The 23,719-nt window shown below is 35.8% G+C and overlaps 3 protein-coding genes and 1 non-coding gene across 7 annotated transcripts in view; all 4 read right to left on the reverse strand.

The window, feature by feature from the left end:
* The window catches only part of kirrel1a (kirre like nephrin family adhesion molecule 1a), a 29,136-nt gene extending 26,577 nt beyond the window's left edge, over nucleotides 1-2,559 (reverse strand). Inside the window, exon 1 of one of the 2 annotated variants that reach the window (XM_060874307.1) lies at nucleotides 2,225-2,559. In XM_060874307.1, coding sequence (XP_060730290.1) covers nucleotides 2,225-2,276 — 52 coding nt within the window. In that variant the 5' untranslated portion in view covers nucleotides 2,277-2,559. The remainder of the gene's footprint in view (nucleotides 1-2,224) is intronic. The other variant, XM_060874308.1, reaches the window with a different exon arrangement.
* Nucleotides 2,560-3,673: 1,114 nt separating this feature from the next.
* On the reverse strand, nucleotides 3,674-3,747 carry trnar-ucu (transfer RNA arginine (anticodon UCU)). Its single transcript has one exon. It is a non-coding gene; the product is annotated as a tRNA-Arg (tRNA).
* Nucleotides 3,748-4,289: 542 nt separating this feature from the next.
* On the reverse strand, nucleotides 4,290-10,358 carry LOC132848519 (uncharacterized). 2 transcript variants are annotated; one of them, XM_060874310.1, is made up of 7 exons: nucleotides 10,102-10,358; nucleotides 7,024-7,148; nucleotides 6,697-6,856; nucleotides 6,470-6,569; nucleotides 6,212-6,290; nucleotides 5,861-5,969; nucleotides 4,290-5,643 (listed from the first exon to the last, which is right to left on the reverse strand). In XM_060874310.1, the coding sequence occupies exons 1-6, from the start codon at nucleotides 10,181-10,183 to the stop codon at nucleotides 5,874-5,876; spliced, it is 642 nt and encodes a 213-aa protein (XP_060730293.1). In that variant the 5' UTR covers nucleotides 10,184-10,358; the 3' UTR covers nucleotides 4,290-5,643; nucleotides 5,861-5,873. The 2 variants fall into 2 exon arrangements, with proteins under 2 accessions (XP_060730293.1, XP_060730292.1); XM_060874309.1 differs by having other exon boundaries at nucleotides 5,852-5,969; nucleotides 10,102-10,357.
* A 6,724-nt stretch (nucleotides 10,359-17,082) lies between these two features.
* On the reverse strand, nucleotides 17,083-22,655 carry LOC132848522 (interleukin-13 receptor subunit alpha-1-like). 2 transcript variants are annotated; one of them, XM_060874315.1, is made up of 10 exons: nucleotides 22,335-22,655; nucleotides 21,196-21,329; nucleotides 20,899-21,070; nucleotides 20,584-20,683; nucleotides 20,242-20,423; nucleotides 19,904-20,037; nucleotides 18,390-18,537; nucleotides 18,137-18,236; nucleotides 17,816-17,903; nucleotides 17,083-17,730 (listed from the first exon to the last, which is right to left on the reverse strand). In XM_060874315.1, the coding sequence occupies exons 1-10, from the start codon at nucleotides 22,411-22,413 to the stop codon at nucleotides 17,623-17,625; spliced, it is 1,245 nt and encodes a 414-aa protein (XP_060730298.1). In that variant the 5' UTR covers nucleotides 22,414-22,655; the 3' UTR covers nucleotides 17,083-17,622. The 2 variants fall into 2 exon arrangements, with proteins under 2 accessions (XP_060730298.1, XP_060730296.1); XM_060874313.1 differs by having other exon boundaries at nucleotides 20,899-21,073.
* Nucleotides 22,656-23,719: the final 1,064 nt, after the last annotated feature.

Here is a 23,719-nt window from a genome sequence, read left to right on the forward strand (position 1 = left end):
CACCAAAACAAACAGAAAAATGACAATTTATAACAGCTTGTAAGTGCCGGTTTATTTTTGGAACCATGGGAACTGATTTTGCATGTTTCCAAGTAGAAACAGGAATTAGTCATAACTGTCAAGTGTAATTATGAATAATTATAGTAATAATACAAATGTAGGATTCCGGGGAAAGTTTACTTGTTACTGTAAAATCAAGGTTTCAGAAAGGATTATTTCATAAGGTTCAAGAATTTTAGTTCAAATAATGGAAAAAATTTGTAACTGCCTTATTGGGACATTAATATTGGTTATAAATACTGCATCATAATCCTGATTTACTATCTATATGGGTTTCCATTGAGTTCACGGTTTTCCTCCTACTACCCAAAAACAAGCCAGAATGTGGACTGGAGATGCAAAACTGCTCATTGTTTATGTAGAAATTTGTGTGTGTGTTTGTGTGTGTGTGTGTGTGTGTGTGTGTGTGTGCATATTGTCATAAGATAACTTCCCATACAGGAAGTACTCCTGCCTTGTGCACCATGTACCTGAAATGGGATCTGGATCTACCAGAAGCTTGACTAAAAGAAAGCTCTTACTGAATGATGAAGATGATGAAGATGAATGAATAAATTAATGTTGTGTGTTATGACAAAATAGAATATTATACTCATAAAAGTTTACCAAAAAGTGATAAAAGCTTAGCACATTCTTATTATGCTTGTAAAATTACATCCTTAAGCTGCTTCATATATATATATATATATATATATATATATATAAAAGGATATTATTATACATAGTTGTGAAGTCAGAAAAACGGGGAACGTGTCGTCTTGAGCGTCTCTTTTACTGGAAATAATACAGAGGAAATTGTTTCTGAATGAATAGTTGGTAAAGCTTTATTGATTGGTTTGTGGTGAGCCTGATTCTGAGCTTTTAAGAGGATTTGACCTGGTTTTACTTAGAAGAATGGATTACATCATCTGCAATACCTTACAGGGACTAAGTAAAACACGCCCCTCACCTATGATGGAGTGTCCTGTTGTCCTGCTATCTCTCTCTCTCTCTGTCTACCTATCTCTCTATCTGTCTCTCTCTGTCTACCTATCCATCTATCTCTCTGTCTTTCTCTCTGTCTACCTATCTATTTCTCTCTCTCGCTCTGTCTCTCTCTCTACCTATCCATCTCTCTCTCTCTCTGTCTCTCTCTCGCTGACTCTCTCTCTACCTCTCTGTCTCTCTCTCTCTCTGTGTCTCCCTCTGACTTTCTCTCTCTCTCTCTCTCTCTCTCTCTCTCTCTCTCTCTCTCTCTCTCTCGGTACTAAAGTAGACTGTATCCCAAACCACTCTGGATAAACAGCCCAGTATGTAGAATATAAAAACCGTCCTGTTCACACGGTCATGTATGTTGTTCTGTAGGACGTAGAGAGTAGCTCGGGATTCTGCCCATGGACAGAACGCAAGTAGAGACACTGACACTCCACACTATACTAGCGTACTAACTAAATAGTAGGACACAATAGTACGCGTCCGTAGGTGTGTCAGTAGCAGAGATGTTATGCTACTATTTCAGCATACTGTGTAGTACAGTAGTATGCGGTTCCACTGCTGTGCTTGAACAGGTTATACATTCGAGCATTGTGATTTTCTTGGGGAAAAATATAAAAGTTATAATTTGGGACAAACCCACGTGTTCATCTGCCCCTCAGCGTGGCAGGTAGCCTTAACAAAGGTGGGCTAATTTAACTGCAGGGCAATGACATCACGCACGTGATCTCTCTCTCTCTCTCTCTCTCTCTCTCTCTCTCTCTCTCTCACACACACACACACACACACACACACACAATAAACCTCAGTCAATTAGTATGCGTGTGATGAAAGCATCATTTGAGGGAAAATCTATCCCATCTCCCAGCACCAGTCCCTGCGTCTCACCACATTTATTTCACACTGTTCACACATTTACACACTAAAGGTCATCCTATGTCTTTTGCAATACGACATAAACACGACACGAACAGCATTTAAATAACGAACGGTCCTCGTGCACGAAATCCGGGTCAGAAACGTTCAGAATCAGGTTTATTATTGAGTGTGTTGACTCTGAAAAGTACAGACAGAAATAAGACTATATTAGGTATACAATACAAGACAGACAACTTGTGCCTCCTCCACTTGAAGCATCCGCACACTAAATCTAAGCTCCTGCTGATACAGTAATCCGCGTTGGGTCTCTTACCGGTGTGAGAAGTGAGCACCAGATTCAGGACAAGCTGCAGCAGCCTCTGCATGGTTCATCCGAGCCGAGACGAAGACGCAACTCAAATCTCCGCATGGGGAGCGTCAGAAAATCCCCGCACGGCTCTGCCAATAGCGCCTAATAGCAATCCTTTCCATGCGCGTTTGCTGGGGCGTCGGTCTTTCTTTAGATTTCTCCACGCAAACTATTCTATTCCTTCTTTTTTTTCCTGGCTGCTCCTGCGTTGCGTTCAAGAAGCGCTCCGTTTTCTCATTATCACCACATTCCTCGCATCTCTCTCTCTCTCTCTCTCTCTCTCTCTCTCTCTCTCTCAGAAACGCCCCCCCACCCCTCCCCGATCTTTTCGTGTCTTTTACCCCGGTCCTCCCTCCATACCTTCGTCCCTCCCTCTCCGTCCCCAGCGCGAGCGCTAAAGTCAACGCTACTTTTTTTTGGCCTTTTGCGCATCTTTACGCACAATGATAACAAAGTAACGCAACAAAATGCGCAATAATAAACCCATTCAGTAAGGATGCTGTTTGAAACCTGTAAACTATTCACTGTAGAAAGGGAGTCAGACGTCGGCAGGTTTTAAATAATAAAGAATTGGAGCTAACAAGCTCTACAGTAAAGCTTTACTTTGTATTCAAAGACGCGCAGTCACAAATGGACACTAATGCATTAAGATCGTTTCTTATTCAGATCAGATGGAGAGCAAGTTTTACAGGATAAGTAGTTGCATTGCGTCCTCTGGTGGAAAAACGTACTACATCAGAGTAATATCAGGAAAAATTCCAGATTTTTTTCTACCAGTTCTACCAAATACCAGTTATTAGTGCATGTATTATTATTATTATTATTATTATTATTATTATTATTATTATTATTATTATTATTATTATTATTGTTGTTGGTGTTGGTGTTGATCATGATGCACAGAAACAGTACTTATTTATAAACAGTACTTTTCTGGTCACTGGGGATTTATCTTTTATAATATTTTTAATGTTTCTTTCACCTGAACCTGGAGGATGATTTAAGATAGACTATATAAATAGATTGTAATTAGTTTAAAGATGAAAGAATAAAAGATACAACACATGCAGGTTTATACGTGTAAGATACCTACTCAATGTACAAAATGATTAGGATTTAGGATACAACCCCAGCGACAAGGAGCAGTGTATTCTGGTGCCTTTTTCCTCACTGCATCCCTACACACTGTAAGAATAAAGAATAATTTATTGATAAATATTTTCATCTGTTCAGTGGATGCGACTCAAGTCACTCCTACATTAACAGACGAGTTTATCACTTCAGGTAACCTATATTGTGTTGTTCTCATCCGTTTCCTTTTTAACCATCTAAGAGGATGCTAATCAGTTTCTTCACCCTGTGCTAATGACGACCAAAAGAAAGCCGCACCCAGATGCAGCGTTTATACTGCTACATCTCTGCCGGGACTCGAACCCGGAGCCTCTGGATTAGAAGTCCAGCGCGCTATTCCATTGCGCCACAGAGACGAAGCCGACGAAAAGGCAGCAGACCCGCTTTAGATACACACAACCCCCTCTGTCTCCATCAGCATCCTGCAGCATCAGGACCGTACCGGAGGCGCACTGGCACACTGTGGCCAGCAGAGGGCGGTGCTGAGTCACCATATTGCTCTGTGCTTAAGTGGGTTACAGACAACCAAGAAACAGGAATTTTCTAACCACGAGCACGCGTCATGTGCTATTCAATTTTATTTGTAAAATCTTGTAGGTTTAGATCCTTACTAAAGCACCCTGGGATCACATGAAGAAAAAAACCTTCAGAGGAATCAGGCTCAAACAGGAGCATGTTGTCTTCTGGGTGACAGCAGATTGCACATCATTCCAGTATACAGGTGTAGAAGGCAAACAGTACTGTGAGTGTGCTGTTCTGATTTGTTTAGTATTTAATTCTGATGTATTGTTTAGCATTAGGATGTTTTGTCTTTACTAAACTCTTCAGTTAGTAATCATAAAGTACTTACAGACTCAGAACCCAAATAATGGACACAAAGGATGAATGTCAACGAATGTACTTATAAATAGTATTTATTTATGATTATAATGATTCCGATGATAAAAAACAAACACAGAAATGTAACGAAAAATAGATAATAAACAAACTGTAAACAAACTGGTTGCAAAAAGACTTGAGTAGCCCAAGCTACCTGATGCCTGAAGAAGAATGTCTCTAACATTTCTTTCTACATTCTCATCCACTTATTTATATAGATTAAATGGTAAAAGACATAAAGTGCTATATGGCAAAAGAAACACATTCAAATAGTAGAATAGCATTATCATATGACCTAGCTATCTAAACTGTAGCAACATCACCACCGCATTCATCTTTTCTTGTCTTAGAAAGCTAGAAATTCACTCAGGGGTTAAATGTGCAATGTGGGGATATTCCCCAGGAAGACGTCAGTTCAAGGGCAACACAAATAAATAGGAAAATTCATTGATATGAGCTTCTGCCATGACCCTCTCAGTCTCCAGACCTAATCCTAGTAATGCAGAGGATGACATTATTAACGAGGTCATAGCACATATAGTACAGTGGATTAAGAAGGTATTCAGAACCTGTTTACTTGTTTTATTCTTTGTTTTGTGGATTTAGGATGAAAAAATTAAAAAATGTCTTATTCACAAAAGCATTCCAACCCTTTGTGGTAGTACTACAAATCATGTTCAGGTGCATCCTGTTTGCTTAAATAAGAGCTAACACAATTAGAGTCCTTGCTGAAACCCTCTTTTCAGTAAAAGGCATAGGACAGCATAAAGGGCTCTGGCAATCTGAACTCTTTGGGCAGAACAACATGCACTATGTCTGGCCAAAAACAGGCACTGCACATCACTTGGCTAATACCATCCCTACAGTGAAGCATGGTGGTGACAGGGACTGATGAATTCAGCCTAATACAGCAACTTTCTTGTAAAAAAGTACAAAAACTTAGACCTTTCAACACAACAGTGTCCCTAAGCACACAGCTAAATCAACACTGAGGTGGTTTTAGAGCAAGTCTCTGAATTTCCACGAGTGAGGCCCAGACAAAAAAGACTTTAACCCCTTCAAACATCTGTTGAGAGACCTGAAGTTGGCAGTCCAGACTCTTATCGTCCAATCTGATTGAGCTTGAGAGGATCTGTCATGAAAAATCTAAAATAAAAACGGGATAAACTGCCCAAATCCATGTGTGTATCAAGTAACAGGATCTGAATGTTTTCTGAATTAACTGTAACTCATGAACTCTCACACTCAACAGTATATTTTGACTGCATTTGGGTTAGTGTTAGGATAACATTTCATTAAAATAACATTTTCAATGCTGCAGTCTATTCTTCCTTTGCTGAGGAGGTTTCTTCCTCATGTAGAATGTGTTCATCCTACAGTACAAATACACACAGATATCAATTTTAAAATGAATCAAAATAAATTGCCACACAACTCCACACAAAAAGCCCAAATAATTTATTCTAAAAGTAATACTTTTACACTATTTTTCTGTTGTTATTACTAATCATGGGATATCAGAGAACTTCACAAAATCTCCTACTATAAATTATCTTAAGGGTATGCAAATGATGCACTAACCTTTCTAACCTTGTTTTTCTGATTAGAATTCATGATGTAGGTGTGTAGTGTTTGGCTCCACATGGACCTCGTCCATCACCTCTTCATTAGGTACATAGAGTTCTGTGGTATATAGGTCCTGTTGAAAAAGGAGGGACACATATGTTCCAAAATCAGTTTTCTTCCTTAACCCAAAGGCTCAATGAATTATGATGAGCTTAATTAAAAGAGGTTTATAGGTTTACAGGAATCTAATCAATAAAATGTGTACTCTGCATGAAAGTCATTTGGATTTATAGCAGGTAAAGAAACGAACCATAATCAGTTCAATGATGCTATGAGGATGATCTATTTTTGAAAAAGGCAATTAAAGCAGATCACCTTTAATTTTTTAGTGTCATACATATCCTTGAAGAAATATGATGGATTGGGAATTTTGGGGAGAAATTTGTCCTTGTGCCTGTGGAGAAAGATAAGCGTTTTATTCTGAGAGTTAACATTAATCATAGGCATGCAAAGAAACACATGCTGCATGTTGGAACTTAAGGTTTTTAAATCATTTCCTTAGATATTTGAAAACCTCTAAAAATTGAGGTAAATATTTAAATGTAGTAAAAAGGACGAAGTAATGATCATTACCTCCTAAACAGCACTATAGCAATGATAAGACAAACGCACACTGTTACAGGGATGACACTCATCACCACTTTAAATGGCAAATTTGGATCACCATCCTGACCTACAAAAAGGGGATTCTTAATTTGAAGGTAAATCTAAAAAACATTACATGTAAATATTTTGGTAACTTTTACAGTAATAGAATTACAATGTCATGGTGAACAGCTTGGTGTTTTGAGAGATATTACCAAAATATACAGGACTGCTCATGTTACTGTCTTGTTCGCCTTCCCCACAGTAGGTTGTATCATATTTTGCCTGCACTTGAACTTTGTACTTGCAGGCGCCATCGTATCCCACATTGGCACTCCAGTTGTTTACTGTGGTTACTTTTATAATGTCTGGGTTCTATATAAACATAAGAGAATACAATATGTAGTGAGGAATTTTGGGGGGATGAAATGTATACAATTGTAAATATTTTAATATAATTATCATATACAGCTGGTATATTATTTATAATGGACTATAAGGAATAAAAGAATTAGGAATATAGAATATAGGAACATTCTCACCTCGTTGCATTTACTGTATGTAAACACATACTGCCAGCATTGAGGTGAAGATTTAGGGGGACTTGCAATAAAGTAGAGATCATTTCCTTTATTAGTGACATTAAGTGTGGGTGTTGGACTTCTCACTGAAAAAAAAAATTATATAGAAAAGACAAAATAAATTTTGACAGACCAAGACGGTAAACACAGATACCACGATGTCAGAGACATAAATATATATGTGGTGATTGTTATCTATTAAACTATTATTTAAATGTTGACCCCAGAAATATTAGCTTTTTTCAATGGAGATGTTTTACAATGGATATAAAACATCTACACACCCATGTTAAAAGAGCAGATGGCAGGCTTAAAAAAAGGAAACCAAAATAAATCTTTTAAACACTCCAAAAACCTTTTCAACCTTCAGTGTGAAATAATGTATAAAAATGAAAAGATTTTAGGGGAAAATATTACAATAACCTGGTTGCATAAGTATGCACACCCATTTTTAATTTGGGATGAGGCTATGAACCAATCACATTCAGTCTCATTGATTTAATTAATAAAAAGTAATTATATAAAGTAGGTAAATCTCATCAGTGACATTATACTTAGTAATGCCAAAAAATCTCAGTTGTTTTGGCTCCAAAATATTTCCTTAATTTCCTTAATATTTCAATTTTATGTTATGTTATTTTTCTTTATTTGCACAAATACAAATATACAATAAAAAACAAAAGTACAATCCATATATTGTGCAGGGAGAGGCAAAAAACCTGAAGTGCTTATTTAAAGCCTCCACCTAAACAACATCAACAAAACTAAACTAAATATAAAATTAAAAAAAGAAAGAAAGAAAGAAAATAAATAAATAAATAAATAAATAATAATAATAATATACTTCAAAACTATATAGAGTACATAAAATACATAAATCCTCAGTGAACAAAAGCACAATTACAAAGCAGCAATTAAATGATTCTTTATACATCTTTTATAACTTTTTAAAGAAGAACATTTTTCTGCTAAATGAGATAAACCATTCCATAATTTAATACCCCTAAATCGTATAGAGGTACTTCCAAGTTACCTCCAATGTCCTGCACATTTCAGTCATTTGCTGTTTTGCACAATTCATTACAATACCTCATATAAATGCTGCTATTATATTAAGTGTTCATTCCAGTATTTTTTGCAAACGTACTATAGAATATACAGTATGTACTCCGGTCGGCGTTGCTTTTGTGTTATGTCTTGTAGTGTTTTGTCTTGTGTTTTTTGTATTGCTCTGTTTAAACCAGGTTACACAAATGCACTTCATGTGACTATGACTAACTTACTTATGTCCTTAGCTCTGTGTTTGTTTTATCTAAGACCAGGGTACTGGAGAAATGTTGTCTCATTTCTCTGTGTACTGAAACAGCTATATATGGTTGAAATGACAATAAAAGGTTCTTGACTTGACTTGACTTGAAGTTCCAAGTAAAATCTCTTCCCTATTACACTGCTTATTGAAATGTTTCATAATAAAACAACTTAAGCTCCTAGAATTTACCAGTGCATCATATAACCATAGTTGTTGTGAGGTTCAAGCATCCTTTAAAGCGCCCATCATCATCTTCACTTTTCCATACTCCACTTATTGTAATATAAAGGTGTGGTATATCATGTACACAAGTTTGGCCATTGTTAATGAGCCAGACTCACTACACATTGGGACACTGATGACTCAGTTTGCACTGTTGTTCTGATTTTCTTATCAGTCATTCATTAATTCATTCATTCATCTTCTACCGCTTATCCGAACTACCTCGGGTCACGGGGAGCCTGTGCCTATCTCAGGCGTCATCGGGCATCAAGGCAGGATTCACCCTGGACGGAGTGCCAACCCATCGCAGGGCCTTATCAGTAATATAAATTTAAATTTAAAGGTCATATAAATTTGTTAGCTTAATGTGGAATGTCTGTCATGGTAACTCAAGCAGGGTCATAGGCTAGCTAGATTTAATAGCTAGATTTAATAACTGGATTTAATAAAACATTAAACACTTAAAAGTCAGACTCAAACAAATTATATATCAAATAAAAATTCCAACGATAACAAGCTACTGACATTTGATTAAATCGGCTGAGAGTTTGTTCGTCATTTTTTCGAGCTGAGTGGAATATGTTCTGATCTGTCATTTCCAGTAAGAGATTAGAATAAGCATTGATGCTTCCTGGTATCTGCAGTGCATTGTGGGCTTTTTTTTTAGGAAGTGAAGGTGCCAATGGAGTGGAAGGATTTTGAGAACGACCCCAAGACTGGCCTATTTTACCTGAACTGTGCTGTCCTACTCTTTTGTTTTGTTGGGACATCTAGAAAATGATGTAGTCCTTTTGTTACAGTAGAAAATATGTCTATGTGTTATAATATGAAATATTATAATCATAACAAATCTTATTTAAAATTTTTTTAAAATAAATAAATAAAACAGACAGATTATATTATTTCTCCAAACTCGAGGTTGCTTTATTGAGCTTCTTGTTGACAAGAATTTTGTGTTGTTTCTACCAAGCAGATCCCCAGTAAGGGCTTAATAATAAAGTTAATAATTAGTTTTAATGATCAGCCCTGAAAAGAAGTACTAAGTCTGTGTAATCTATCCCGGTTTACCAGGTGTATTTAAATCCACGCTACTTTTATTATCAGTGCTACTTTAATTTTGCATTAACTGAGTTTATAGGAACTTCCTTCCTAGGAAAATACATGTACAGTACAGGCGTCACGTGCTTTCAGGGACACGACAGGCTTCATCCTGGAGTCCAGACTGTACTATTGTGCCTCAGTATCGGTACTAAATGGGAATAAAGACTATGTATAAATAGCATTCGACGTGTCGTTTATACTGGTGTTATCTTGAGTTCCAACCACTGATGAAAATTCTTCCCTGCCAATTTTTATGACTTTAAACAGTCTCCTGAGTTCAGGCACTAAACTATACTGTTATAGTTTTTCTTTTCTGTTTTATTCCAAGGAAAGACGTTGAGTTAAAACACTATAGCAGAGATCAGGACAAATAACTTGTTAGCGAAAATAGTGAATGAAATGTTTACCTGATTCTGTCGACACTCCAGTCAGCAGGACGGAGAAACACATCAGGCGCAAGAAGGCAACGTTTCGGTATCCGCAAAACATCACGTTTCTTCTTAACGTCGCCTTTCGTTTAATAAATACTCATTCTTTAAAGATCCGAAACCTTCCCGAGTTTTCAGAAGAATCCGAACCGCATCATAACCGCATTCCGGAGAGTTCACGTTGGAATAAAGACTGTAGGGTTTGAAGAACTCGCTCAAAGTGAAAGTAGGCGAATTGTCATCATATGTGTGGGGGAGGAGTGAAGGGGTGTATTCAGTGGAATAACACTGCGTTAAGACTCTTGTCTAAAATATGTGTGTCTAAATTACATACTATTTATGTTAGATAGATAGATAGATAGATAGATAGATAGATAGATAGATAGATAGAAGAAGAATAGATAGATAGATAGATAGATAGATAGATAGATAGATAGATAGATAGATAGATAGATAGAAGAAGAATAGATAGATAGATAGATAGATAGATAGATAGATAGATAGATAGATAGATAGATAGATAGATAGAAGAAGAATAGATAGATAGATAGATAGATAGATAGATAGATAGATAGATAGATAGAAGAAGAAGAATAGATAGATAGATAGATAGATATATAGATACATATATAGATAGATAGATAGATAGATAGATAGATAGATAGATAGATAGATAGAAGAAGAATAGATAGATAGATAGATAGATAGATAGATAGATAGATAGATAGATAGATAGAAGAAGAATAGATAGATAGATAGATAGATAGATAGATAGATAGATAGATAGATAGATAGATAGATAGAAGAAGAAGAATAGATAGATAGATAGATAGATAGATAGATAGATACATAGATAGATAGATAGATAGATAGATAGATAGATAGATAGATAGATAGATAGATAGATAGAAGAAGAATAGATAGATAGATAGATAGATAGATAGATAGATAGATAGATAGATAGATAGATAGATAGATAGAAGAAGAATAGATAGATAGATAGATAGATAGATAGATAGATAGATAGATAGATAGATAGATAGATAGATAGAAGAATAAGAATAGATAGATAGATAGATAGATAGATAGATACATAGATAGATAGATAGATAGATAGATAGATAGATAGATAGATAGATAGATAGATAGATAGATAGAAGAAGAATAGATAGATAGATAGATAGATAGATAGATAGATAGAAGAAGAATAGATAGATAGATAGATAGATAGATAGATAGATAGATAGATAGATAGATAGATAGAAGAAGAATAGATAGATAGATAGATAGATAGATAGATAGATAGATAGATAGATAGATAGAAGAAGAATAGATAGATAGATAGATAGATAGATAGATAGATAGATAGATAGATAGATAGATAGATAGATAGAAGAAGAATAGATAGATAGATAGATAGATAGATAGATAGATAGATAGATAGATAGAAGAAGAATACATAGATAGATAGATACATAGATAGATACATATATAGATATATAGATACATAGATAGATATAAGAATAATACATAGATAGATAGATAGATAGATAGATAGATAGATAGATAGATAGATAGATAGAAGAAGAATAGATAGATAGATAGATAGATAGATAGATAGATAGATAGATAGATAGAAGAAGAATAGATAGATAGATAGATAGATAGATAGATAGATAGATAGATAGATAGATAGATAGATAGATAGAAGAAGAATACATAGATAGATAGATAGATAGATAGATAGATAGATAGATAGATAGAAGAAGAATACATAGATAGATAGATAGATAGATAGATAGATAGATAGATAGAAGAAGAATAGATAGATAGATAGATAGATAGATAGATAGATAGATAGATAGATAGATAGATAGAAGAAGAATAGATAGATAGATAGATAGATAGATAGATAGATAGATAGATAGAGTCGTATGCAAAAGTTTAGGAACTCCTGACAATTTCCATGATTTTCATTTATAAATATTTGGGTGTTTGGATCAGCAATTTCATTTTGATCTCTCAAATAACTGAAGTACACAGTAATATTTCAGTAGTGAAATGAGGTTTAATGGATTAACAGAAATTGTGCAATATGCATCAAAACAAAATTAGACAGGTGCATAAATTTGGGCACCCTTGACATTTTGTTGATTTGAATACCTGTAACTACTTAGCACTGATTATTTGCACCAATTGCAAGTTGTTGTTCTTTTTGACTCTCCTCTAAAGAGTGGCAACATGAAGGCCTCAAAACAACTCTCAAATGACCTGAAAACAAAGATTGTTCTACAGTATGGTTTAGGGGAAGGCTACAAAAAGTTATCACAGAGACATAAGCTGTCAGTGTCCACTGTGAGGAACATAGTGAGGAAATGGAAGACCACAGGCACAGTTCTTGTTAAGGCCAGAAGTGGCAGGCCACGTAAAATATTGGAGAGGCAAAGGCGAAGGATGGTGAGAGGTCAAAAACCTACAACATCAACTTGCTGCAGATGGTGTCACTGTGCATCGTTCAACAATTCAGCGCACTTTGCACAAGGTGAAGCTGTACAGGAAATGTTCTGGAATGGCCATCCAAGTCCCTAGACCTGAATATCATTGAACATTAAATCCATTAAACCTCATTTCACTACTGAAATATTACTGTGTACTTCAGTTATTTGATAGATCAAAATGAAATTGCTGATCCAAACAGCCAAATATTTATAAATGAAAATCATGGAAATTGTCAGGGGTTCCTAAACTTTTGCATATGACTATAGATAGATAGAGAGATAGGTAGAGAGATAGAGAGATAGGTAGTTGTAAATAGTTATCCAATATTTCTAAAAAGCATATAATTATGTATAGTGCAAATGTGTGCATTATGTGCATTGTATTGTATGTACAAGAGTAACCAAAGAAATATACAGAGTATGTACAGATTATATACATAAACAGATGTAAACTAGTAATTCTATTATTAGATTAACTTACAAAAGCATCCTATGAAATTGGGCTTCAAACTTGGGCTTCAAATTGGGCTTCAAACTATATGCAACAGTTTGGGGAAGTGTCGCATATAGGTGTATTTTAACTCTAAATATTCCAGTATTTTATGATAGTAGATGACAGTAGTTTATGATAATGTTAGTAGATGTGTATGTGTGCAATACCTCTGGGTAGACCATACAAATGGGTCACCATTTAATTACTTGTAATATGTATGATTTCTGTGTGAAATTTGAACCATTAAAATGTCAATCACCTTTAGTTCTTTTCAGAACGATAACAACTTTCAGGATGCTAAGTAGCTTAATGGTATATTCCTGGCAGTATGACATGAAAGTGATTCAGGTACATTATAAACCAAACATACATGGTATGACATGTAGTGAAATGTGCTTTATAAACAGTTCCTTATAGTGAGAAGTAAATACAAATAAAAAAATGTAAAAATGAAATAAGAAAGATAAATAAAGAGAAAAATAATCATAGATCTATGAATATAGATATAAAAGATACAATAAGGATAAAAAAAAAGTCAAAATAAAAACAAATCTGTACAATTTGCAATAAATGTGATGGAATGTGGACGATATGAATACGTTAGATCTGTGGCATATACATGATAAAAAATCTTGTACTGAATGCTTTGGAATGTTGTGTAATTACATTCTTCCTTCACTGTTAATGAAGGGCCCAAACATGTTCCAGCATTACAATGTTAGTTCATAACCTGCTAATTTTCTCCAGTCAAGTTAAAATGGTGTTAGTTACAGTTAACAGCTAGTATCTTTGTGCTAATAATGTAAGTGTTTGTTTCCTTTATACAGGTATTTCTTTCTTTCTTTCTTTCTTTCTTTCTTTCTTTCTTTCTTTCTTTCTTTCTTTCTTTCTTTCTTTCTTTCTTTCCTTCTTTCTTTCACCAGCAAACCTTGTGTATGCTCTTCTGTGTTTTTTTTACTTTGCTCTGTGTTGTTTCTGTGCTTTGCCAAGCCCTGATAACACTGTTAATTACCTATCTAGTGTGTGTTTTTAACCCTAACCTTTGACTTGGAAACTGTTTATCTTTCTTAATAAACCACCTTAACTGCACCTGTCCTTATCTGACAGACATTTGCTTGTTTAGAGGTTCAATTCCTTGTGTGAATAGTTATACTGTGTAAGATATGTTTTTTTTATCTCATGCAAGGTAATATTAATTCTGTGCTTTCCTGAATATTATTCTTATACATCATTGGCCTTGTTTCATATTACACCTTTTTCATATGAGGGTTGAACTTAAGTTTTTTAATCATTTTGGGGATCACTATGTCAAACTTATGTTAAACAGACTAGCAATTGCTCTGAGAAAGCATCTGTTAGACACATTTCCACTCTCTAAGTTGTCTAAGCCATTAATCATCCTGCTTTCTTTATTCTCAATATAGCAGCATTATCCAAACAGTGATATATTATCCTAATTACTTCTCATTTAAGAGAAACCGATCAGAACTCATATCATGTGTATGGGTGGAGTGACGTACTTTTGTACATTCTCAGAATCGCCCACAACCTTTTTGTTACCTAGTCAATTGGATGGTTCTCTTGTAACGATAAGAGGAAATAGAACTAGCAAACCTTCAGCTACAAACTTTTATTGGTAGACTTTATTTATTGTTATTTAAGATTTATATATTGCAAGGTACATTTACTTGGACTAATATTAGCTCACATTCAACTATATTTAAAAATATTTGCGAACATAGAGCTGAAATTAGATTTCAGTCATAATGTGGCAAGAAATATTCTAAACTGCACCTTCTGCTTTATGTGAGCTTCTTTAAAACTGTGGTTTATGTGGTTCTCTAGTGGAATGTGTCTGTAAAATTGATGCCATACATGTTTGTGCAATAGGGGGGCACGGTGGCTTAGTGGTTAGCACGTTCGCCTCACACCTCCAGGGTTGGGGGTTTGATTCCCGCCTCTGCCTTGTGTGTGGAGTTTGCATGTTCTCCCCGTGCCTCGGGGGTTTCCTCCGGGTACTCCGGTTTCCTCCCCCGGTCCAAAGACATGCATGGTAGGTTGATTGGCATCTCTGGAAAATTGTCCGTAGTGTGTGATTGCGTGAGTGAATGAGAGTGTGTGTGTGTGCCCTGCGATGGGTTGGCGCTCCGTCCAGGGTGTATCCTGCCTTGATGCCCGATGACACCTGAGATAGGCACAGGCTCCCCGTGACCCGAGGTAGTTCGGATAAGCGGTAGAAAATGAATGAATGAATGTTTGTGCAATAGCAGTCCACAAACTATAACCATGTTTAACATAAGGTTGATTTGAGGCTGAACTTAAAATACAGGCACTAAATAATAGAGTTTACATTGCAGGGTTGTCGGGATTGTCTCTCTTTAAACAAACTGACAAACAAGAGCAGAAACCACACCCTTGTAAAATCCATTTTCATTCCATTTTGGATTACTCCTATGTCAAAGTACAATGTCTGATATTTTTATTGTAGTCTATATTTTAGACTTAGACATCATAGGGTCATTTATATATCATTACATTTCAAACAATTTATGATGCCCTGTGCGCAACTGCTGTGCAGATGGGTATAAGTAAAGCATAGTTATGATCGCTTCAGGGTTAGCTTTTTGTCTCTCCAACCTCCCCATAATGCTCTCACTTCATTCATCACTCACAACAATTCTGTTGATTTTTATTTTAACAAGAGATGATATAAATACAGTGTACAACAGATTTCTGGCATCTACAAATGCTGAGAAACATAAAATGCAAAACAAAAAGAAGTGGTGCATTAAATTATGAGAACATAATCATTAAGTCAGGACAGCTAAGGAAATAGCCACTTTAGAGACTGATTACACATGTAATAGCTTCATTCAGGATGGAAAACATCCATTTCTTTGACCACAGAATGGATCTATCCCATGCATTGTATACGCCACACATTATCAGCTCATTAGAAGCTTGGAGATATTCTGAGATATGTTTCAGAAAATAAATTAGGCAGGAAGTTAAAACATAAAATGCAAACATGAAAGGTCTTGTTGGATGAAGCATTAGGTTTTACCTCCAGACTCGAGGAAGCTGACACTGAGATTTATCCTTCTTTTCAACATCCAAGTTCATATTTCATTATTCAAGAAATTCATGCAAAACTTTATGACATGACAATTACAATCTGTTATTAAAACAGAACTAGTGCATCTGTTGTTTAAAGAAGCTCATAAAACCTGATACTCTTTGGTAGGGGGATGTGGTAGCCTAGTGGCTAAGGTGTTGGACTACTGGTCAGAAGGTTGTGGGCTCCCAGGTCTACCAAACTGCCACACCTATGCAAGGCTCTTAACCCTCAACTGCTCAGTTGTATAAAATGAGATAAAATGTAAGTCACTCTGGATAAAGGTGTCTGCCAAATGCCATAAATGTTGTAACTCTATTTGCAGTGTCAGCCATTTCTGAAGGAAACCTATAACATGAGATTCTCCTCTGTTAACTATTGTTCCGTTTGACTAAAAAGTTAGAAGTAGGTATGACAGAAACATAATACCATTAGGTTTATTTGGGATGATCCACCATAGATTTCCAAACACTGAGTCTTATAAAATGATATAACCCAGAAAAATATACATAATGGCTGAATGATTGTAAATCAGTAAACCAACAGTAGCTTGGTATCATAGGGTTTCTATTCTATTGTCTAATGTAAACTCTCAAGGAGCTGTTTAGCTGCTGTGGGTATTATGAAACAGTCATATACCACTTGGAAATTGTCTACTTCCCCATGCCTTCACCACAAAGCCTTGGTCAGAATAACAGCCTTAACTCTTATTGATATTATTGTCACAGTTGTTAATAAAAGAAATAATTGTAGTTGTTGATTAATTTGCTTTATAATGAGTAACTGAATAATAGCCAAAAGCTTGTGGGCTAAAAAACATGGATGCTAATGTATAAAAAAACACAACAAACTCATCACCATAGTTAACTTTATTCTTTTTTTATATATACTGTACAGCAAACTATGTAGAAAACATTTCCGTATGTCAATATTTACAAATATCTCTATGAACACTATACATCTATATAATATTAGATTGAAATTGCATGTACGTATATACGAAAAAAATTCACACAATGAATGTTCAGCGTCCTTTTATTTAAGTTACCCGTTTATATTTCTATTACAACCCAAGTGGGGAAATATAACTATACTCCTGAGTAATGTTGACTGCAGGCAATCATCAGTGTCTATCTTTAGTCAATCGTTTCAGGACATTTTAGAACCCAGTGCCTGTTGTTGCTGAGTTTGTTAGATGTCATTCCTCATTCATGCATGGACTCAGTCATCTCCTGAATAAATCACAGTGTAGCATAAAGAACAAAGGCATGCACAGAAACTATATAGCTCTTAAAGGGCAACAACATTGCGTAGGTTTCAGACTAAGCTGCCAGAGCCAGAGTTGTTTGTCACATTTAGTCCATTACTGGCCATGTTCAGAGCCAGCATGTTATTTAGATGCAGGTATCATGGTTTTGGGGTAAAAGGATAGAATTTGGTTCCAGGCTCACGCCACTTGCCACAATGTCTTTATCAGGCACATAGAGTTTTTCATCAAGGCCCTGTGGAGCAAGAGAGACAAAGGCATATTATCATATCACGGCTTACTTACATGTTTACCTATCTGCATCACTTGAAGGGAGTAACCTTTGAAAATCCATCAGAAGTGCTGTTAAGCATATCCTTGAAAAACAGCGATGGTTCAGGAATCTTTGGGAGAATGATATCCTTGATTCTGTGGAAACATTGATACAATAATAAATGTTTGCAATAAACAATGAGAATCATTTGTATCAGACTCGTCTAGAAAACAAGTCATCAAAGCAGGAATATTGTCTCTTTTTGTGATGCCCACCGAAGTAACAGACAGAACAGTGAAGGACAGCAAAGGACTACTCATTTCAACTAATAATAATGCTGACTTAATGCACACATGTTTTCAGATGAAGTTTAAATAGTGATAATTACCTCCTAAACATGAGTAAGGCTGCAACAAGACAACAGCACACTATTAAAGGGGTGACAATCATGGCCAGTTTAAATGCCAAATTTGGGTCACCATCCTCACCTACAGAAAAAAGAGAAGTATGACATGTAGACATGTAGTATGATGTACAGATCATTATAGAAGCAGCGTTTTAAAGAGAAATTTAACTGTAGTCCAAATTTTTGTGATTCCATGATTTGATAAGTGTAGAAGTCTAGAAAGGAGATACAATACCATAATACCCAGGTTCGCTTGTGTCACTCTCTATGTCGTGGCCTTCCCCACAAAACATGCTAGAATATATGACCTGCACTCGAACTTTGTACATGCAGGCAGTGTCGTATTCCACATGTAAGGATGAGTTCTTCGTAATTTCTTCACTCTACACATAAATACACGAAAACTGTCATGCAAATAGCTGAAAAGGTTTGGTGTGTAGAATTTGTTCTTTCTTTTCTTTAGCAAAAACGTCACAGCTTCAGTAACTCAGTAACTACTAATAATTATTGAGTAGAACAATATCGAAAGGTACGAGGTTAGAATCATCCACTTAGGAACATATGCACACCTGAACATTCATGCATTTATCTACTGGCATTCATGTGTCAGGAGCACAGTGCAAAAGATCCTGCAGATACAGGTTAATAGCTTCAGGTCATGCTTGATTCAAACGTCAGGTTAAAAAGAACATGTGATCTCTGTTACTTTGACCGTTGCATGGTTGTTGCTAACAGACAGGCTGATTGGAATATTTCAGAAACTGCTGATCTGAACTTCTGTAGGTGAAATGGAAGAAAACAGCCAAACTGTTTCAACCTGCAAGGACTTAAAACTATGGTGAGCAGAAAAGCAATAATCATGCACAAAACATCAAACTCCATGGGGTGGGCTACAAGAGCAGGAGACCACAACCACATCAGGTTCCTCTTTTGTCGGCCAAGAACTTGAGGTTATTATACTGTAGGCACAAAACTCACCCAAACTGTACAGTTGAAGATAAAACTGTACATTTAGTATTTCATGGGCTTCAGCAGTCACTGTAGACCTCAAATTATGTTTCTTGTTTGACACGAGTGGAACCTGATGTGGTCTCCTGATGTTGTAGCCCATCTACCTTAAGGTTTGATATGTTCTGAGATGCTTTTCTACTCACCGCTGTTTGTAAAGAATCTGTCCGCCCACTGCAGACCTTCTGCTCTGATTTCTCTCCTCAACACAGTGTTTGTTTCAGCCTGCAGATCCTTTGGATGCTTTTCCCCAGTCTGTGCAAAGTCTAGACACTGTTGTTTGTGAAGATCAGCGGTTTGTAAAATACTCAACCAGCCAATCTGGCACCAACAACCATGCCTCAGATATAGTCACAAAATAATCACATTTTTCCCCATTCTTATATGTGATATGAACATTGACTGAAGCTCTTGATCTGCATCGGCATGACTTTATGTATTGTGCTGCTGCCACGTGATTGCTAAATGTGTTCCTATTAAAGTGGACAGTAAGTGTATGTCCATTACTGTATGTGCTTTTAAATTAAACATACACAAATTTGTAAATCTCAGAATCATTTAGGGTAAGGCAATTTCAAAGAAAACCCAGTGATAGGCCCCCAAGATATATTAGGTCACAAGTGTTCAATATGGCAGTGTGTTTCATGTATGCAGTAGTGAATAGGTTTGCTGGTTTTATTTAGGCTAATTATATTCCACATTATTATAAGCAGCATAGGACACACAACACCAATGCCTCACCTTTTCATTACATCTGGTGTACACAAACTTGTAGTTCAAACATTGTGGTGCTAGAAAATCATTTGGAATGACTGCTTGAAAACAGAGGTGTTCACCTTCCTTTGTGATGTGGACATTTGGCGTTGGTGGCTTAACTGTTATATAAGAGAGAGGCAGAATAGCCAGTTTTGTCCCTAATCTTTGAGGTTTAGAGTAATTTTCAGTATATAGGCATGTATCACTTACACAATAGTTTAAAAACTCTCACAAGGCAGGCATTTAGTTGAACAAACTAACAATATGAACTGACAAATTTGATTGTAAGGGGAAAAAATGCAGGAAAAAGGAAAAGACCCTACCTGAAACGTTTATGTCTATTTTAAACTTGTTATTCAGATGATTTTCTCCAGTTGTACTGATGACAAAGAAAACGTTTGCATTAGACGTTAGGTCTTTATCATGCAGGTGACAGCCTGTTTTAATGTGTCCAGAGCTGAGATATGACATACAGCTCTTTAGGGTCTTGTTTTGTTCACCTATCCTATAGAGAAATGTTCATTAGTGTTAAGGCAAAAAAATAGACATTTATACTGGTACAAATATAAAACAAAGCTCAAATAAAGAGAAACATAAAACCTAGAATAAGAATGATTAAGAATAAGAATAAAAGACACCACGCTATTACTTAAGCCAGATCTTACCTGTAAAACAACTGAAGGTCAGGGGTATTTTTAACTACAGTCCATGTGCAGTTCATCTTTTTAGTAGCATAATACACACATTTGAAGTTCTCCACTAATGCTAAAGTACAAAAAATGACAATTATGAGACCGAGTTATGCATCAGTAGGCTACGTTTAATAATGACATTTAGCGTTATTGGTTTTGGAAAAAGTGAAATAGAAAAGTATAAATTAGCAGAATATGCTATTAATAGATATCAATACATATGATATAATAATAAACGCATCTATGAGCATTAACCACTATGCGTGGTACACTCCGTTTGTTGGCTACCTAAAGGTGGAGGTAGGTATTTGTATACTTCTTTGCTGGCAATTTTGTTTTCACCGATTTCAAGGTTTGTTGTTATGCCAACACATATTCCCTCCTCTTTAGAAACGGGGTATGAAAGGCTCAACATCTTTGTTCGCAACAAACTTGAAGCATTATTTTTGGGAGGACAGTTCTGCTGAGGAAGATAAAACAGGTTTGGGGTTAAGTAACTGAACACATTTAAATTTGAGCATGGATCAGGAAATGAAACATTCATATTTTCTGTCATGGTAATGCAACAATGGAGTAATGACTCACCTCCTTATATATTGTTAAGATATAATTCACTTTACTTTTTGTGTCCAAACCTGCTGGTTCTCTCCAGTTTATATTCACATTTAAGCTGTTTTGGTCCCATGACAGGCTGAGGTTGACTGGTGGAGGCAAACTGCCTTCAATAAGAAAAAAAACAACTTATTAAAAAGTTAAATGAAGTATATATAGCTTTTAAAAAAAAGGTTTGCCAGGTAAATAAACATCATGAACAAACAATGGCATTATCAAATGACCAAATTCACGACGGGGAAACACACCTTCCTGCTTGTAATTAATGATTAATTTCATATAAAGTTTTAAAGAGTTTTTTAAAGAAAAAATATATAGAACAAGAAAAACCTGTGGATTAATATAAACCATACAAAACAGAAACTCTTCTGAGGTTGAGGTCAAATTTCTTTTTATTTCTCTCTCCTGTCTTATTTCAGTACAAACATTTTACTCATATACTTTATGGCCTTATCTAACGCTAGCAAATTTTCAAGCTCACAAACTTTCTTTCCTTTACTTCTGAATCTAGAGTTCAAGTTGACATTGCAATTTATGTAAATAATGTTCTTGAGATTTATTCTGTCAGGTTTATGTATACAGTCCCACGCCCTTAGGAGTGGGGGAAAAAGGTTCCTTGGTTGTTTAAAGACATTCCCTGTGGGACATTTTGGATTCACTGGTAGCAGTGTGTAGTTACATTATTACATTGATTGAATGATTCTGATTATTGACCTCGATTAATACATTAAAACTGATCTCAGAAAAAGTTCCCCAGAACAATGCAATATATATTTTACACACTCTCTCTAATATATATGTATATATACACATGTGTGTGTGTGTATATATATATATATATATATATATATATATATATATATATATATATATATATATATATATATATATATATACACATACATATATATATGTCATTTTGCAATGAAATCTGAGCGGATGCTGTATTAAGTAATTTTCGGGAATTCGACAGGATATGCAGATTTACACACACACACACACACACACACGCACACACACACACACACAGCTGCACTCCTCCCTTTTCGCGGAAAACCAAAACTCTCAACCTGACCGTAAATACAAGAGGCAAAGCGAGCTAAAGGAATTACCTAAAGAACTTTCAGCTCCAACGAGGGCGATAAAGAAGCAGATCCGCACCACAGAGTCCGGCCAGCCGGAGAGCAGCATATCGGCTCACTCAGACAAATCCACACTGATTTTTCCTTAAAAGTTCTTCATGGGTGCTAAAAAAAATATCCTGGACTCTTGTCCTAGGAAAGGACGTGTACTCTAAGGACCCACCTTAAATCCTGGTATGGACGCATTCAAAACAAGTCGAGATTACAGATAAAACCATTCTGATGTGAAAGCCATATCCACACAGTGTTGTGTTTGTAAATGAAAGCTGTTCTAATCTCATGCCAGTCTCTTGGCTTGTCAGGACAAGTGGGCGGGGCATCCTGCTGCTGTTCAGAAGTGTGTTACAGAGGTCTAAGGAGGTCCCATGTTCAATACATAAGAGGTGTATCACACTGGGAAATAGAACGAACTAGTTTCCTGTGACACGTTTAACGAAGCAGTTTATGTATTTATATTACTAAACATTCTCCTTAACTGAGGTCTTTATAGCTTCACTGGGATCTCATAATGCCCTTTTACTGTATATACGTAGTGCAGCACATGGGATACTTCTCATTTACTTCCCATTTTATCTTACAGATATGTTTCAGTTGGCATTTTGTGGGTTATAAAGCAGTACTGATGGAGGGAAGTGAGAATGTGTAGGCTGTATCAACTCCATGGCTTTACCACGATGTCGCACAACAAAACGGTATTGAGACTGCACATATAGCAATTTCTACATTTTCCTAAAATATACACACTTATTACGCATGCATACAGGGTTTCCTAATATATTCTGCATATTTTGTGTCTATATTGTATGTATGTACACAGTATATTTCACATTATGCACATTACAAATAAGCTTGAAACATGAAACCTGAACTTGAGCCACCTGAGGAACCAACAAAAAACACATTTGAAGAGGTTAAACAGAAAAACAACGGAATATAATTTTTTCTACATGTTAAAGGTTTCCTCTCAAGATTTCCTTTTATTCATACATCCCAACAACACAGCGAAACTTTCCCACTGTTTTTTAAAACACATTTTATTCTTTCCATAGCAAATAACACAGACAATTTGTTTACTCTTCAGCAAATACCAAAAACTCAACAAAACTATTAGCAGCTGTTCCTTTCTTCTCAATGAACAGGCTCATTAATACATACAGTCCTGGGGAATTATATACCAGCAGCACTTGGATAAATATCCCAGTATTTGAGAGGCTGTATTTCCTGAATAGAGTAAGTTGATGACAAAGTCCTGTTCAATCGAAACCTTCTACCAAGTTTAGCACGGGAAAAGCCACAACATTGCTGTTGGCCACACATCAAGAATGATTTCCAGCAAAGATAAGATCACTGGAAAC

The sequence above is a fragment of the Tachysurus vachellii genome, chromosome 7 (assembly GCF_030014155.1).
Source record: "Tachysurus vachellii isolate PV-2020 chromosome 7, HZAU_Pvac_v1, whole genome shotgun sequence".
Taxonomy (NCBI): Eukaryota; Metazoa; Chordata; class Actinopteri; order Siluriformes; family Bagridae; genus Tachysurus; species Tachysurus vachellii.

Coding starts and splice junctions, on each gene's coding strand:
- LOC132848522 (XM_060874313.1), bottom strand. CDS start 22,413: ATGCTGCTCTCCGGCTGGCCGGACTCTGTGGTGCGGATCTGCTTCTTT. Junction 18,237..18,389: donor AAGCGAACCTGGGTATTATG/GTATTGTATCTC, acceptor TTTTTTCTGTAG/GTGAGGATGGTGACCCAAAT. Junction 17,731..17,815: donor CTTCTGATGGATTTTCAAAG/GTTACTCCCTTC, acceptor CTTGCTCCACAG/GGCCTTGATGAAAAACTCTA.
- LOC132848519 (XM_060874310.1), bottom strand. CDS start 10,183: ATGTTTTGCGGATACCGAAACGTTGCCTTCTTGCGCCTGATGTGTTTC. Junction 7,149..10,101: donor TGGAGTGTCGACAGAATCAG/GTAAACATTTCA, acceptor TTTTTTTTTCAG/TGAGAAGTCCAACACCCACA. Junction 5,970..6,211: donor ATGACACTAAAAAATTAAAG/GTGATCTGCTTT, acceptor CTTTTTCAACAG/GACCTATATACCACAGAACT.